Source organism: Bacillus rossius, chromosome 10 (genome assembly GCF_032445375.1).
Source record: "Bacillus rossius redtenbacheri isolate Brsri chromosome 10, Brsri_v3, whole genome shotgun sequence".
NCBI lineage: Eukaryota > Metazoa > Arthropoda > Insecta > Phasmatodea > Bacillidae > Bacillus > Bacillus rossius.
The window spans coordinates 46,741,042-46,759,408 of NC_086337.1; the positions used below are offsets into that span (position 1 = coordinate 46,741,042).

Below are 18,367 nucleotides of genomic sequence, written 5' to 3' on the forward strand. Positions count from 1 at the left end.
TGAGTGCCAGTGATTCAATTGCTGTCCCCTCCTTCCTTCCATCTTCCCCTTGTCTATCACACCTCTGTCTTTCAGTGCTTCGTAGACACACTTAAGATCGTAAAGGAGCTTATGACTGAATTTTTTAAGGGGAAAATGTAGGAACTGAAATACGTCATATTGGTTTACAAAACATTTTTTTATCTTTAAAAAATTATCTTTCCTAAAGCTATTACAACACGTTAAATTACATATTATGCTTAAAAGAAAGGGGTGAAAAAAATTAAAATCGAAGGTTAGACAATTGTAATGGTTTGAAAACGGTTTAAAACCAAGACAGAGTTGTTAAGTTCCTGTCTCTCCTTCTGAATGTTCACCAGTCTTTACAGTTGATGTTCAAGCACATCACGTTCAGTGGCAATGCGTCCCTCGCACTCATGTGTACCGCGCGCGTTGCGTCATACAACTGCGTGTGCTCTGCGGCGACCAGCGCCGGACAACGCTGCGAGCGCGCTTCACACGGGTGCGTTTGTGCGCGTCTCCATTACGTGCTGGCATGACACATCACTTTATTAAAAAAAAAATTTTTTTACTCCAAAGAGTGTCATTAATCTAATTAGGTTCTTAGCTTATTCCACTTCATCACGAATCACTTCTTATATCAATTTGATGACAGAAAAAAGAAGTATGTTTCGTACAAAGTATAAGAATTTGAGCTTAAAACAAGTGTTAAACCTTATCTCCACAGTGTATTTGTAATGATGAAAGAAGATTAATGTAAAATAATGATCATAATGTTTTGTTGAAGTATCAAAAACTTTTTTAATGTGTAAACATCTTAGCTCTCTGCATATGGCATTTGTTAGGAGTAATCTCGTGAGAATGGGACGAGAGTCGATGTACATAAATGCGTCACAAAGATGGTAGACCCATGTGTCGCCCCAAAAACACGTTAATAGTCACTTTCGTTATTATTAGGGAACAAACCAGATGTATTGGTGTGCAAAATGAAATTTTATGATAGTGAAACTACCCTGGAATATATTTGGTAAAATAAAATATTCATAGTAAAAAGTAATCAAAGGTTTTTTTTATATAGGTACCTAATAAAATTGGCATTACAGCGAAATAATACATATTCTCCTTCAAATTTCCCAACATTATTAGTAGCACAGCAGTAGAGCGGGCGCGTAATAACATCAAAGGACGTAGTCAAATTTCGTCACTGGATTTTTTACCTTTTTTTCATTACATTATATATTTGTAAAGTTAAATCAGCTGCAAAAAGTTACGCTTAGTTAGTAATAAGTATTTACAAATTGATTGAAGTCAATTAAACAAAAAAATATACAAATATTAGTTAGTGTTTTAAATATTTTATAAATGCCATAGAAATATAACTAGTAACGGGTGTAGAAACTTTATAGATTCTGTAGTGAATTTTAACAAGATGGGTAGTATATCAATAAAATTCCTGCTTGAAAATCAGGTACAAAGCCGGGGTTTTATCGGAGCAATTTCTAATAGTTTAAAATCCTGTGTTGTTTCGTGCTGCTAATTGCTATCTGCGTGTTATGGTGGCAAGCTACATTTACGATTCAGGGAGCGAATTCTAGCGGCGTGGGCAAAAGTACGTGTGTGATTCGCATTCAGAAGTTTTTGGTTTTTTAAAAGTGACTATTTTATTTATCACGCTCGGCATTATTTTAAAGTTTCTTATTATAAGTTTATTTGCAACATGAGAACACATGAGTTAGCTTATTACCAAAGTTAGGTGTTAAGAGTTAGATCACTGGCAACAACTGAAGAGTTCGATCGCTGGCAACAACTGAAAAACACGCTTACTTTTTTTTATTTGACTACAATTGCAGAAAACAACTTTGGAAATATTCAACTTAGTTAAAATATTATTTTTTGAAACTACGTAGGATTGTTTATAAGTTATGCTGTCAAAAAAGGATGATTTAATGTATCTTTAGTGCAAACACTGCAACGTCTGAAATATTTTAAAGATGCTTATGTGAACTGTCAAAAATTATTCTTAACTTTACTGCATCAATTTTTTCCTCAGAAAACCAACATTATGAATATGTTTTGATTCAGTAATGCGAATGGTTTAAAGAATATATTTTATGTAACATTTTTTCAAGGATTATTTATTTATATTTCTAAATTGTAAATAGTGCTTTTTAAAAACAATTTGTACTAAAACATATTCTCGTAGGGGAAGCTAAATGAAAGAACATGTTGATTCCTGCATCATAATAATTCCCAATAATTCGCCATTACAATTTAAGAAGTTGCAGTATTATGTAAATGGCGGGACTGGCCCAGGTTTCAGGCTGAAAATCAGAGGAGCTATCCGCCATCTAGAGATAACCTTTACCTCCAAAATCCGCCAAAATTTCAAATTTTTAGGGAAAAAATATCTGCGAAAAAATAAACAATAAAATCTATTTCGAGGAAACAATTTCCGTTTTATTCCTTAATATTTCGAATTTTGAATAACCTGAAAAGACTTTAGCTTTAGAAATAACCAAAAGTCCGCATCTATAAGCCGCTGAAGTCAAAGCCTTAACTGTTTAAATAATAAAAAATATTAATTTTCTACTAAAAATTAACAAAAAAACTAGCTTCACATTTTTAGTTAATTAATCGATTTCGGTACTTGGTTCGATTCCCAGCGATAATAAAGATTTAATTTAATAACAACAAAAAATTAAAAAGCTTAATTATAATGATAAAAAATTCATTATTTTTTGCTTATTAAAAGCCACAGACGGCTAACGTTTTTATAATTCATTTTCCTCTTCATTCATTCGCCTCTGTATCCAATCCTGAAGTACGCAGACAAAGTCGCAAAACAAGTTTGAAATCAGATAGGTACTTTATCTATACTAAAATTAAAAATAAGGCTTTCGTAATATCATTCTTAAACGGTTTTGTTATGACTTCAATCTTTATACACGTTAATATTTATTGTGTACATTTCTTAAGTAAAAAAAAATATTCGGAATTAATCTATTTTTATTTACAGTGGTAAATTATTTTTATGCTTTTTGAAAATCTCTGCCTTAAAAACTGTAAAAAAGAATAGGTAAAAGCAATAAATTTAATGAAACCAATGTACGGTGTCTAGATAAGGTAATTTTTATGCTTATTTTACGAACATTAGTTCCTTTCTTGAAATCACGTATTTTATTATTGCTTGTCTTCTGCGTTCCGTACATATTCACGTAGGTCTCAGATTTCTGCGACATACAAATGCCCCACAACGACGTATATCCGTCTTTGCTTCCATATCAACCTTAACAGCAGGTATGACGTCGCTCTACCTTCTTGGCTCTGGGGTAGAGCGTCTGACTTGTGACTTGTAGGACCCGGGTTCGCGCCCCGGCTCCTCCAAGGCGGATTGCTCAGACAAATGGTTGCATTTGTCTGATAGGAATACAATCCCTTGTAACAAGTGAGGCTTAACCAAGAGGCGGTTTGGGTGGAATCAAAAAATCTGCTAAATTGGCTTCCATATGGGAGCACGTTTCTTTATGTGCTCCCATATGGAAGCCAACCTGGTAGGTTTCTCCGGGGTCGTGGAGTTTTGCTAAAAAAGAAAGTTTTTTTTAAGAATATGATGTTTCTCTTTTTAGTAATAGCTTATTTTTAAAAACACCAAAAGAAAAAAATATTTTCGTGTTGGGAAACGTTCAAGACGAAAAATTTTAAACTCCGTTTGAGAATTTCAATATTATATATTAAAGCACGAAACATGTTTATTAAATTAACTAAGAATTCTTCATGGTGTCAATTAAGGAATATAACTTCCGAGTTGAAAGTTAAGAATCTTGAATTGTGAGAAATTGCTCATTTGTGCATAAGTATCATAAAGCATGCAAAATAAATTAAAGTATGAGCAGTTAGGAGAAAGTAGGATGCATGAGTAATTAGGCATTAAAGATGCGAAAATATGTGTAAAAGAAAGAAAGCATATGAAATAATAAAAATATGAGGAATGTGTGAAACTAAGCTAACTTAGGCATATGAATTGAAAAAGTAACATATTTCATGAAAAATATATCGAACATTATGGGAGAGTATACGAAAGTAAGCATTAGTGTGTAAAACTATGAAAAGTGTGCATTAAGTATCCAAAAGAGAACAAAAGTTGCAATAAAATGCGTTTCATAGAGTAGGCTATGTAAATTCATGTGGAACACTACAAAGGCGTGGAACGGTGTGCAAAAGTATAAATGGTTATCGGTATGGAAACGTATGGGAATTAATCAAAAGTATAGAAAGGTATTAAATAATACATTAAGAATTGAAAAGTTTAAAAATTTCAAAAGTAACTTTACGTTAGTGTGTGGTTTTCTGGAGTGCTAATGTAATTCCTTTTAAAGTTAAAAAGGAAACAATAAATTACAAAATGTGTTCACATTTGTAACAAATATGAAGACCTAAAATTGCCAAGCTTTAATTTTTTTATTACACTCAACTTAATTCGTTACAAGAACAAAACTTCATGGTTCCGAAGTTATTTCTTGAGAGACACGGATAAATGAAAATGACTCACATTAACGGTTTGTAAGGCTATGACTTACTTATTATAACTAGCTTATAATCCGCGGCAAATTCAGGATGTTTTTTATATGCACCACTGTCACACATTTTTGTTAATATTCCAGTTCATTTAACTAAAAAAAATTACATTGGATATCTAATATTTTTAAAATTTCAGTCATAGCAAAACTGTAATGTTGTAAAATTATTTCGAGAATCGACACACATGGCATCGTCCGCAGCATTTCCCACTTGAGAAAATCCGGGTTCGACTTCACCGAGAATCGAACCCGGTCGCTTTAGTGAGACTAAAAGAAAAGTCTTGAAGGGGGGGGGGGGGGGACGGTGAATATACTAACCACTCGACCTCCCTCTTACTGTTCTAAAAAGTAATATTGATTAATTTTAAATGTTTAAGTACGCCGATGATATAATTTCTGTTTTAGTGTTTTCGGAGATATATTACCTTCATGAAATCACACTTAACATTTTTTTTTTAGTTTTCATTTTCTGAGATAACCTAATTTACAATTTGTGAAACATGTGCGTTCGTATTTTGTCATCTCTGACATTTTTACGTCCATTCAACTTGATTATACGCACAGAATAATTAAATTAAAATTAATAGACACCTACATTAGTTAAGATTTTTGAAATGTATAATACTGGTATCAATTTTCTTATCGTGCGTGTGAGTAGATTAATAGTTATGCTAAGTACTAATAAATAATTCCCAAAAACATTCACTCTCCCACTTTATTAGATTTGATTATTTGCTTTTTTTTTTTTTTTTTTTGCAAAATGTTTACGTTTTTCATTTCTAGGTGATATGTATTGAAAAACCCTTGCTACTATTTTAACTTAGCGGAAAACTAAACAGCTATTTATTGAAGTGCAACGTTTAGTTTTAAAATAGAATAAAATAATCTTTTAAAAGATTTGTTTCATGAACTGAAAACTATAACAAAAATCTTTAAATTTCAGTAATTTGGTCAAAAGTGACAGAATTAACTATGAAAATGTAATAATTTTAAAATAATAATCAAATAATAAACAAACAATTAATTTCAATGAAAAAAAGCGCGAGGTGCTTAAAATAAATTGTCCTAACATTTCTATCCATAAAGTCAAAGTCCATTCGTTAAGATAGTCATTACATGGAAGAAGAGAATTTTATTTTATTAAAATCAAGTATGTTCTTTATTATTTCATTCTTATTAGAGCCTTGAAAAAATTATTTTATCGTAGTTCATGCTGTCGCTGTTGAACTAATTACTTAAAATGAAAGTTTTTTTTTCTTTTCATTTTTTAGTATATTGAACAATGAAAGCATGTTCTTAGTTTTGTAAATATAATTTTATTTTTTACGTTTAAGTTCATATTGAATTTAATTTTTTATCATTTCCTCGAATATTGACCCAAAATCAATTATGAAAATTATCAAATATTTTTCACATCATAAAACAATGTGGAAACGGTTTTTTTTTCCTAAGTATAATTTTATAAATTCCTTGTAATGCATCACAAAATAAATTTTCAATGTCCCGAAAATTGACCCCCAGTCCGCGAGGGGGTCCGATGTAGACCTCGAAGCACGTCGAAATCAATGTACTTCAGTTTTCCTGAATCAAAAAATATCGGGGGCAAGTATAATTCCCCCCCCCCCCCTCTTGAGGGTGGGTGTTATTAGGATCCCGAAACGCTTAAAAAAAACTACAAATCGAAAAAGACAACGCCCCGGCCTCATGGATACACAAATAGTATGATTAGTGCACATAGCTCGAAAGTAGCGCTTTTACGCCTCTATGGCCCTCTCTCTTCAGGTTATAGTCACAAAACTATTGTATTGTCTTGCGGATCACATATTGTTGCGTAGTTTCAAATCTATACGACGATTAGAAGTAGGTTAAAATTATCCTTAATTATTTATTAACATGGTAAGTTAGTTTCAAGTGAAACAAATAAAGGTGTGTTAAAAAAAGATATCGCATTGTCGCCTTGTTTGTTTCAACACAACCTGATCTACCATAATTTTATTTTTCAAGCTGCTCTCGTGTTTTAGAGAGAGAAAATATGCACAACAGTTTAAGTCTAATCATAATCCTTTAAACACAAAGTGGGTCGTACAAATCGGGCCAACAGTTTTTGCATGATGCTCGAACAAAATAAAAACGTAAAGTCGCACGAAGCGGTAACGTGTTTCAGGCGACGCCATCTATCGAGGAAATGCAATACTAAACTGTTCTTAGCGCCGTTAGTTCGCAACCCGCGAAGGATAGGAATTATCTATGGGGGAAAAAAAATAGGTTTTCGTCGTAGCGAAATAAAATTTTTACCGGTTTTTAAGTAAAAAAAAATAAACTTCTAAACACAGTTTCATCGAAATCGGGCTAGTGGCTTTTGCGTGATTTTCGAACAAACAGATATAGTTTTATAATAGTATATATACTGAATTGACCCCCTTTTTTTAATGCTACATAAAATTAAAATAGTATGAATAGGGAAGTTGATAAAATTTTTGATTGTTGGACTTATAGAATAGTTTTGGTTTGTTTGACCAAAAATTATTTCGCATGTGGTAGCACCTGGGTTTGAACCATCATACTTCCAATCTGATGTGTCTGTTGTCTTTTCATTTTGCTCGCTGAGCCAACCAAGCACAGCGGGAGGTGGAATATAACAAAAGTAATTCCATTCAATCCCTCTTGAATTTTTTTCTAAAACCAATTTTATGTTAATATGTTGCGATTTTCACAGGATGTTTGTGGTGGATTATTAATGAGTCGTTAGACAATTATGTATATTACTTCAATTGTTTTATGTGTTAGCCATGAAAATCATTGTACGAGAACGGTATTTACTAATGCATATTCCGTCGATGCTTAGCTACCAGCTGTGGAACTGTTTCGTTTGTTTACCTTATTTTGAACACAATTTATATAAGAAACTCGGACACGAAATTTAACGTATAATTATTTAAAATAATGCCGAGCGTGATGAATAATATATTTGCTTCTACTAGCTACTAGGCCATTTTGGGCATTCAGAATAGTAATAATTGAAATGGCATGTTTTAAAACATGTGATTACTTTTTACTGTGGCAAATTTATACCACGGTAATTTCGTTTGGCATGTACACTTTTGTTTACGAAAGTGACTATATACGGGTTTCTGTTGGTACACGTTGGTCCGCCATCTTTGTGACGCATTAAGGTGGGTTTACGATTGAGAATTAAGACTTAGTCGTGTACTTACCATATGACTCTATGTAAACTAGTGGAATGGTTTATGATTGTTGTGTGTGAATTTTGACGGGTCGTGTGCGAACCATATGATGACTTAAGACTTAACGAAAAATATAAAATATAACCATTTCTGTTAAGACTTAAGGGAAGCGACCAATCACAACAAACCGGAAGTTTATGTCTTGGTATTGTACCGAGCGAGGCAGTATTTTTGGTTTAGAATTCGTATATTTGTCATTTGTAATCATCATCCATTTCGAAAAATAGATATCCTATTTCAAACCTGCTTCTCCGTTTCGAACAATGGCCGACCATGTGTTTTGTGCTGTGATTGGTTAGAATTAACGACTTCTATGTTCAATCATAAACTGGAAAATGTAGTTTTGACTTCATCGTGTGCTCGATGTTAAGTTATAATTCTTAAGGAAATCAATCGTAAACCCGGCTTTACCGTTCCGTTTTCACGAAATTACACCTGCCGAAGGCTAAGATGTCTACACATCAGGAGGAAGGAAGGCTTCACCCCCGATTACCATGCAGACATAGCCACCCTATGGTTTGGGGGAAGCCTAAGATATCCATCAAGTTCTGTCCCTGCCCGAACACGCCCGAATATTCACCTTCGGCCAACCTCGGGTTTATTTATATATATTTATATTTCTCTGTTTATTGTAATGTAGATATACTAACCTAACTATCCGTCCATAGTGTTTTAATGTAGCTAATCTAACCAACCACTTTTAATATTTGAATTAATTTTTCCGGCGCAAAAATAAAACAAATCCCGAGGTTGGCCGAAGGTTTCGGGCAGGGACAGAACTTGATGGACATCTTAGGCTTCTCATGGTTTGGTCGCTGTTGCAGCTCCCAGCGCTGCCAACTATGGCAGCTCCCAGCACACGTCGGCCATGTTCCAGCACTGCCAGTCGGCGCCCGGGAGAGACAAGTCCAGCTCTGAAGGTGAGAGCTGCGCAGTTGGCCCGCCTGCTTGAGCGGCCGACACCCATGCAGAACTTCTTTCATTCAATAACGGCTTGATTTTTTTATATATATATAAATACGCCTGCATTTTTTAAAGCCTCATACAAGTTAATTTATTCATTCAATCTAAAAAATAATAATCTTTTTCAAGTGATACTGAAAGTCCGCGGTATTGTGGTGTTTTTAAAATCTTATCATAGATATGTGAGAGTGTTCTACAATGTTACAAAGTGTACTCTCACGTGAAACTTTGTAATAGGTTATAAAACGGGCATGGTTTAGTGTTTATTTATTTTTTATTTTTAAGGGAATATCATGCACAAAAAATGTTGTTTTCGTCGTTAAAAGATTGCATTATATTATTGTACTAATAAATTGATCAAGGTATTTTAGGCTTTAACTGTGCGAAGAAAAAATTTTTTTTATAGTTAATTACCATTAATACAATATTATTCAAGTGAGTGTAGGTATAAAAAAATTCCAAAGTTTTGTTTCTCCTCACTCGAGATGGTATACTCTCGAAGTTCGGGTGGTGTAACAAGTCACAAATTTGACAGTTCTCAAAAAAGTTCTACCCAATAATTCTGCCCCCACTGTTGATCTGTCAATAGTGAAATGTTTTATGTGACGCAGACTTTTACTGCCGGGCGTATAAACTACGGAAGTATGGACCAACTTTCAAATCCTTGCATGTGTGAAGTGAAGCATTACGAAAACTTTTAAAGACGTAAACATTACGTGCATAGAAGGTACAATTATTTTTTTATATTATTATCTACGTCGCGTTTTCACGTGTTAAGGGGCCCGCCTCGTCAGGGGTGTATGTGTGTCATTGAGGCGCGACGCTCGCTGGTGCTTCTAGCGCGGTGTCACCTCTGTACTGGCGCGAAGTCTTCTCGTCGTCACAGGATGACCGGTGACAATAACATAATATTGCGGATAAATGAAAATAAAGGTGTAATGCAAGTCCCTTAAGTGCTTGCAAGAATTTTTACCGGTTGTTTTACGCCTAAAAAATACTCTGAAAACACGAGTTTTAGCAATTTTAACTATTCTAAAATTACAGTTGAAAAACTTAATCCTAAATCAAAAGTACTTTTAAGCCCTCAGCGAACTCTTAAATACTTTTTTTTTTTAAGCAGATCCCACTCGGATATCCTGAGTAGTTTTGAAATCGCTTTGTTTTTCCTGAAGCTCTGCGCACCGCGTGTGTGCCCGGGGTTAGGCGGGGGCCTTAACTTCTGCACAGTGAAAGAAAAACTAATAGGTTGTGGTGACACGACACGAATTACAAATATTATCCCGTATAGATGTTGTTAAAGTTGCACGGTGGGTGTTGCCGCAGAGTACAAGCGGGGGTGGTGGCGTTGTTGTTGTTGCCGCAGAGTGCAAGCGGGGGTGACGGCGTTGTTGTTGTTGCCGCAGAGTACAAGCGGGAAGGCGGCGGCAGGTCGCCGGCGTGGGGCGGGGCGGAGCCCGGGGGCGGCGGAGGCGGCTACCAGCAGCGGCGGGGGTCGCTGCAGCTGTGGCAGTTCCTGGTCGCGCTGCTGGACGACCCGGGCAACTCGTCGTGCATCGCGTGGACGGGCCGCGGCATGGAGTTCAAGCTCGTCGAGCCGGAGGAGGTGGGTCGCCGACACTTACACTCACTTCAACCTTTGAATATATATACTGTATAGAAGTCGCCAGCTCAGGTTAAAATTTCTAATACGGTTTTGAGGTAGTTGGTTAGTTCACCGCCGCAATCGCCACCATCTCTAGGGCATCGACTTGTGGTGGTCCCTAGCGGAAAAGTGTCGAACTCTTCAAACACCCACTTCCCCCTCTTGTTGAACGACATTGAACTGCAGTGAATGACGGGTGGGGGGTGCGCGGGGAATGACAGCGGGCGACAGTGCTGCGCTCTAACGTGTAAATAACAACCTAAGACGATACAGGGCGTTTACGGCAGCGCACTGCAGCGGCGAAGTTCCCAAGCTGCTCATCATACGCTCCTGAAAAACGTAGAGTAAATCCTATCCACTCGCGACTTCTATACAGTATATATATATTCAAAGCTTTAACTATGCATGCATAGAATAATGATTGGACTGGAGTGATGTCATAAATACATGTTGGTAAGGTTATAAATTCAATAAAATTTAGTGCTCATAATGTTCGCAGGCTCTCACGGCAATTGTCTGAATAAGCTTGGCTTCTGGGTTGTAGTCCCGACGTTTCGGTCGACATTGCAGTCACCTACTCAGTAGGTAACTGCTCCCTGATGATTTCGACCCGAAACGGTCGGTGAATTATTCGCCAAGGACGTGGGCTACAACCCCATAAACCAAGCTACTTAAAAATTTGGTGTAATAAATTATACATACGGGAACATAACCTCATTCATATAAATACACTTGATAAAGTTTAGAAAACACAATTTTTATCACTAATTGAATGATATGGCCTGGTACCCAATATCAGTCACATTAATTATAAGATTTAAAAGCACACATATAACTTTTTTTATCCTGTGGAAATTTCGTAAAAAATTCACTCTCGTCTTTTTTTTCATAACGTGCCTGAAGAAATATATTACTTTAAAAACATGGGTCACGCACATGTCAAGTGAAACTTCATAGATGAGAGGGATATGACATTTTTTTTTATCTCACCCTTATATTTTTATTTACTAGTGTCTGGCCATGTAGTCATTGGAATGTACTAATGGGTTTGTGATAGCTTAAATATGATGTATATAAGCCAATTAGAAATGTCTATACGAATTAAGAGTTGCAAACGTTTACGAAAGTATTGGAAAGTAGCCTTCTACGAAACCATGAGCTTCTTACCCCACGCCTTAGTGAAATATTAAATATTCGTTACATTCTTTAACTCCGTTACCCTGGGATTCAGAAATTACTCTACCAGATGTAACAAAAAAAGTTTAAGTTCAAAAACAGGCAGCAGTACAGCTTCTATATTACTTTCATGGTGCGACGTAAATGGGAAAAACCAGTGTAAGAAGGGGCTTAAAACGTATCTGTGTGAATGGAAAAAAAACTCGTGGGGCTATTGGATGCTAATGTTTCGTAATGACCAAGACGTATCCGTGTCCGGACAAAGTCGTGAAGCGATAATCATATTTATTATGGATGTTACAGACATTACAAAAAAAAATTGGTTTTCTGTAAAGTCGGTTTACGGACGATAGTTTAACGTGACGTCATAACAAAACATTGATGAAATGATTGCTTACTTCTATAAATAAAATTGAATCACCACTATTTTGTATGGATACAAAGAGTGAAATGAAATCTACAATTTAATTCATAAATTTACTGTTATTTGCACTCATTAATTAAAATATGTTTATTATTTTAACTATAACTTTTATACATGTTTGCTATTTAACTTCTTCCAATCTGTGTTATTCTGTTAAGGATATGACGATGGTAGGAAACGAATGGGAGTGTTTCAAGTTTAATGTGAAGGAAAATGGCTTACCCAACACCAAGATGCAGTCAAAAATAATATATTTGCGCCACGGACTCTGCAGCAATGCTAGGAGGTTCAGGTTAGCAAAGAGCAACATAAAATGAGCGTAACGGGACACTTTTTCGTGCGTGCAGCCGGCGTTTATCGATTTATTAGACGTTGTCACGTCAAAAAATTTGGAGGGGGATTTCTATTCAGTAACTCCCCACGAAACTAGCGTATGTCCGGATCCCAAACGAGTGTTGGTGACGAAAGGGAAAGGGGGACGGTGAACCCACGTCGTCGTCAATCTTGGCGCGACGTCCTCTACCCCCTCTTCCCCCCCCCCCCCCCCCATGGTGTGGAACGTCTTAGCCCAGGCCGAAGCTGTCTGTCGGCTTGGGCGAGCTGCAGAAAGGAGGGGGTTACCTTAATGGCTATCGATCTCGTAACTTGAGACCACGTCGCGTGTGCCCCCCCCCCCCCCCTCCACACTGTCCAGCAGGTTCAAGCTGAAACCCATGCCTGTACCACGTGTCCAGGTGCGAAGACGTTTACACTGCTTTAGGCGCGTGTGGACTAGAAAGTATATAAAAAAAGTAGGGGGGTTGTCTGTAAAGTCGGTTTACGGACAATAATTTTACGTCATAACGTCATAAGAAAAAATTGATGAAAAATTTGCATACTTTTTAATTTTCAAATATTATTTACAGTTTTTGCAAATTTAATTATTTTTTTTAAATATAATCACGAACAATTGGTTTAAAAAGCCCACCTTAACCTGATGAGATTATAGAATATTTTCTCGCACGGTGGTCGGCCGGTTCAGTTCTTGCACGCTCGGCTCAGGCGGAACGTGACAATTTTTCGTGCGTGCAGCCGGCGTTCATCGATTTATAAGACGTTATCACGTCAATAATTTCTCCTGGCCGCACACAGGATCCTAACCCCATTGCAGATTGGTAAGGAAAATTTTGTGATTGTGAATTTTTAACACGTATGAAAATACTTGTAAGAATTAAAACGTGGGGCACGTGTAATAGATATAATTAAAGGCATGAATTGTTCACCTAGGTCACCAATTCTACATTTAATGCACTGCAACTGGTATGATCTGTTCTGTGAGTTTTTTCAAAGGCAGATTCTCCCTACATTCCTTGCTGTGATCTATGCGCCTCACGTTTTTACTTTTAAATCTTACAAGTATTTTTGTGGGTTTTTAAAAATTCACAATCGCATGTTTCCAGGACAATCTGTAATGGGGTTAGAAATGTGTGTAGAACCAGGAGAGATTAGTTTTATACTTTTTTTGGTCCGTTTATAAAAACGTGGTATATTAAATTATTATTTTCAGGTTTTTTAATGTGTGTGTGAATTTTTGCAATCGAATTTTAAACATTTTGACTGGTGATGTAGGCACCGCCTCGGCGTTATGCATCCCGCAACATTGTACTGTTCTGCTCGTAGGCTAATGCCACGAATCCAGGGGCAATAATAAACAAAACCAAAGAAGTACTGTTCAGACATACAATAAAACGAGTTTTTATTGCATTGTCATCAGTTCTAAGCTCATCGGGCAGTCAGTTTAAAATCAAATGCAGAATTTGTACCGAATAAATAAGACACAAGTTACTCAAAATTGCTTCTTTCGTCTAACGAGTTAATAAAATTATATTATACTTTCAAAAATACACTTGTTTACTAGTAGCCATTGAAGGGTTCCACCATCCACATCTTGGCTTAATCAGATCGATGATACTAAATTATCCTATTGTCATCCGGATTACATGATCGATATGAGTTAGAAGTAGATTAAAAGCTTCTTACAAGATTTGTTTACATAGTTCGCTAGTTAGTTAGAAGCGAAGCAAATAAACACGTGTTAAAATTGCTTCTTCATTAAAATTTTCAATGACCGGTACATCTAAGAACGTTTTTCGCCAGAATACTGTCTTAATATTCGTAATAACTGTGTGTCTGTTGTGTTACTGCTTACATTTGGCGGATCGTTGGCAGCCCTGACGCTGTGGTGTGTTGCCGTAGGTGGCGCGCAGGTGGGGCGTACAGAAGAACAGACCCGCCATGAACTACGACAAGCTCAGCCGCTCCTTGCGCTACTACTACGAGAAGGGCATCATGCAGAAGGTCGCAGGTGACGTAGCGTAGGGCACTACAAACACTAGGTATTGAAGGCCGCCATCTTGAGTCTCGCGCGATAATGTACGCAGACTACGAATAATCTTGTCATTGTTCAGAAATAATAAAAAAATAGTGTATGTTCTATTTAATGGTAGCCGTTAAGTATATCAGATGTGGCATTCCATTTTTTGTGTCCATTAATTTATTATATATGTAAGTATGAAACGTAAAAAGAAAAAAAAAACATAAAATAGGTATTTACAGCATCAAAGGTTTTAGAGCAAACACTTAACACTGTTTCAATCAATCGTGTTAACGTATTCAAAAATGACAAATTTAGTCTTGAAAGTAAGACATTTATTACATACTCTTGTAAATTCATATATTTTTTCCAGACAATTTCCGTCAGTAATATATGTTGATAGAATTATTTATATCTTTAGAGATTAATTATGAGGGACACCTAACATTGTAATTACATGATTAAATTATATTTCACAACTGCATCTAATTAATCATGTTTGAAATTTCCTTTATAGTGAACAGCTCCATTTTAGGGATAAAAAATCTTTTCAAATGAGAGCCATTGGTTTTAAAATTCAGAATCCTCTTTTCAGAGGAAAGATAAAATTGAATAAATTTGCTTCCCTTAAAATATGCTAAATAGTTACATTTATAACCTCTTGTTTTGAATGGTGATATAAGAAAAGCCTTAAGAACTCATATGAACCTCCACGAGAATTTTTTTTATTTAATAAATATAGAACACTTTCGTGGAAGTAATTAACTTTAATAAGTTTCAGCACATGATCTGTAAAATATATTTTTAAAAACATTATCACCAAAACTGCCAAACGAGTGAATTTAACGTATTAAAGCGACTACAATGTTGAAAACAACCATTTTACCATGCAATATGAGGAACAGAACATTAAAGTTTCATGCAGTTGGTTGGTTAGTTTCGTCACAATGACGAGTTTATTTTACCGCGGCGTACAGCTGCGCTGGCGTCCCTTCCCGCATGAGACCAAAGATGGCGGCCTTTAATACCCACACACATGCTCAGTGAGGTCCGAACTGAACTTAAGCCCACCCCACACACACACACACACACGATCATTCTTGTGGTTGCTGTTGGATGTGTCGTTTCATCGTAGAATGTGGAAGAGACTGATCTTTGCATCATCTCAACTAGCAATGTAACTCACGAAAGACGTAAAAATGCAACGCAAGCAATGGCAAACTTTCAACTTGTGTTTTGGCTTGCGTTTACGCTCTTCATATTTGAAATGTGAAGTGGTCCGAAAACTTTTGAAAACGCATAGAGGGCCATATTTTTTTTTATGATGTACACCAAATAACATGAAGAATTACAATAAGCCGGGGATAACAATTTGTTTTCTACTGTTTACAATTACAAGCTGTCTCGCGTCTTTCCGTCTTTAAACTTAATTTTCTGGTGTTGGAAGCGTAGTTTATGACCTCGAGTAAGACATGGATTAATGGAAATGTAGATTTGTTGTTTTACAATCTTTGGTGAATACATGTTTTTTCGGAAGGGAATTAAGTATTTAAAAATACTTCCATTATTGTCTTTGCAATTACACTTTTACATTAAAATCTCAAGAAATAGTTGACTTATCCGATGATTGTACAATTAAGTAATTGTTTGTAGTAAACTGAACATTTTATATAGATTTTAATACTAGTTCATCAGTCAATTGTTTGATTCATTTGTTAACAAACCTTAAGGACTTACTGTAAGCATGTCTTTCATGTATTCAATAACACACATCCAAATAGAGATTTACTTGGAAACACAAATCCTGCACCTCTTTTATGTTTGAGGTATGTCGGGCTTTATTGGGGAGTACATACATTATTATTTTATTTCACTAAGGAATGCAATAATCCCCTTTTTAAAAGTTTTATTCTTTTAAATCCTATAAATGAAGAGTCCGAAACCCCATGGACCTTTTCTCCTTGGCTACGTCCCGTTGTAAAGGAACCATAAGTTACGTTTCAGCTGAAATAAACCAAGATGGCTACCATTATGTACATTTTCACACATGTTTCTAATTTAAAGGTAAAGTCAACAATTGGTGATGACTGATGTTCCTGTCCGGCAGGCGAGCGGTACGTGTACAAGTTCGTGTGCGACCCGGAGGCTCTGTTCAACATGGCGTACGGCGGCTCGGAGGCGGGCCACTCGCTAAACCAGCACGCGGCGGCAGCAGCGCGCGCCGCGGCGGCCTCGTGCGACTCGCCGCAGGCCTCGTCCTACGGCGACATGCTGGCCGCGTACAGCGCCACGGCGGCCACCAACTACACCTCGCTGCACCACTTCCAGCCGTACCTGGAGCCGGGCGCGTTCCGCCAGCCGCCTGCCCCGTCGCGCCACGCCTACCCGTCGCAGCAGTACGGCGACCCGTACCCCGCCTACGGCGCGGTTCAGGACCTGTCGGTAGATGGCAGCAGCGGCGCGGCGACCAAGGATCGCAGCTACCTCTCCAGGCCGCCGCTAGGTGGCAGCAGCAGTAGCGGCGCGTCAGACAAGGGAAACTTCATAGATGGCGCCAAGAGCGCCGAACGCGTCAAACTGCTGGCGGTGGCCGGGAGGGGTAGTTCCCAAGACTCCCTGCTAGATAGCAGCACGTCCCGAAAGCTCGACCCACCGCCGTTCCACTGCTTAGGAGTGGACAGTTGCGTGTGTTGAAAAAAATATGCCAAAATTTATTATCTCCGTGCCGGTATGGCCTGTCAGTCAATTTACAAACAATTAAAACTCCACCAGTGTTAGTTACTGTCTCGTAATTCTATCGATCTGTTATCAATGTTTTTTTGTGTCGTATTTATGTAGCTCTCCTGAATATATCATGTTGAATTTTTCTGTATCTAATTGTTTGAATAAAATTCACCTCTATCAATCTGTTTAATCAAACCTGTCACAATTAAGACAGTAAACTATTAAAGAAGGCGTTTTACAATTCGCATAAATATTACATATATGTATTTACCTACCTTGCCAAAACATTTAAATGTGTCATATCGTACATATGTAAAATTATATATTTCTCCACATATTAACCATTATATTAGTGTACTTTTGTTATTTTATGAGCACCTTTTATTTACTAATGTTGACTGAGTGAAGATTAATATATCTAGGTTGTTTCAACCAAAGGAAACATGTATATTTGGTCACTATAAACTACATTAGCACAATCGATGTAGTGACACCATAAATTGGGTTAATACTACTATCAAAAACACACTATTAGTGTAAGTACTAATCATGGAGACATACAATTACCATGTACGGCGGGTAACAACGCATGAGATACTTATATAACCAGAATCTCACTATAGCTGGACAGGATGATACAAATATTAATACTGAAAGTATACATAAATATATTGACCTAGCTTCGCTCAGTTTACGGAATCATTGTTTTTATCGGGTTCCCGATAAACGTAATTATACTTTCAATTAAATGTGTATTGGTAAAATTAATATCTACCTATCAAAGGCGCGATTCATTCATAACTCTCAGTCTCTACATTACGATTACCTGTTGACAGATTCCTCGTGAACCAAAGCCAATGTCTCAGTTCAGGCGTCATAAATAGTGAATGCTTATCTTATTAAATCCATGCCCGTTTTTATTACACCATTTAAAACTGATGACTTTTTCCTGGACGCTTTAATAACATTTAACTAGCTATACAGTAAAATGTTTAAATTTAAACGCATTCTTATGTTTACAGTTTGGCGCTAGAAAAGCCTCCAATCACTCCATGTGTTGTCCATAGTTACACAATTTTGAATAGCCTGCCAAGAGCATAATATCATTATTTTGAGACACTTAAACTAATCCTTGGCAAACAGACAAAAAAAAAATACTTCGGTAAGAATTTACTTCTTTCATCAGTGATATGCAGTACAAGTTGAGAGAGCATAATAACGCGAACTTAAATTGTAGCTGTGAGGCTACTGATTTCTCCGGAG

The 18,367-nt window shown here is 36.6% G+C and overlaps 1 protein-coding gene across 1 annotated transcript; it reads left to right on the forward strand.

The window, feature by feature from the left end:
• The first annotated feature begins 399 nt into the window (after positions 1-399).
• On the forward strand, positions 400-17,285 carry LOC134536335 (protein FEV-like). Its single transcript, XM_063376087.1, has 5 exons — positions 400-502; positions 8,647-8,742; positions 10,189-10,388; positions 14,263-14,371; positions 16,488-17,285. Exons 1-5 carry the CDS (start codon positions 400-402, stop codon positions 17,072-17,074), a joined length of 1,095 nt encoding a protein of 364 aa, XP_063232157.1. The 3' UTR covers positions 17,075-17,285.
• The last annotated feature ends 1,082 nt before the right edge of the window (positions 17,286-18,367 follow it).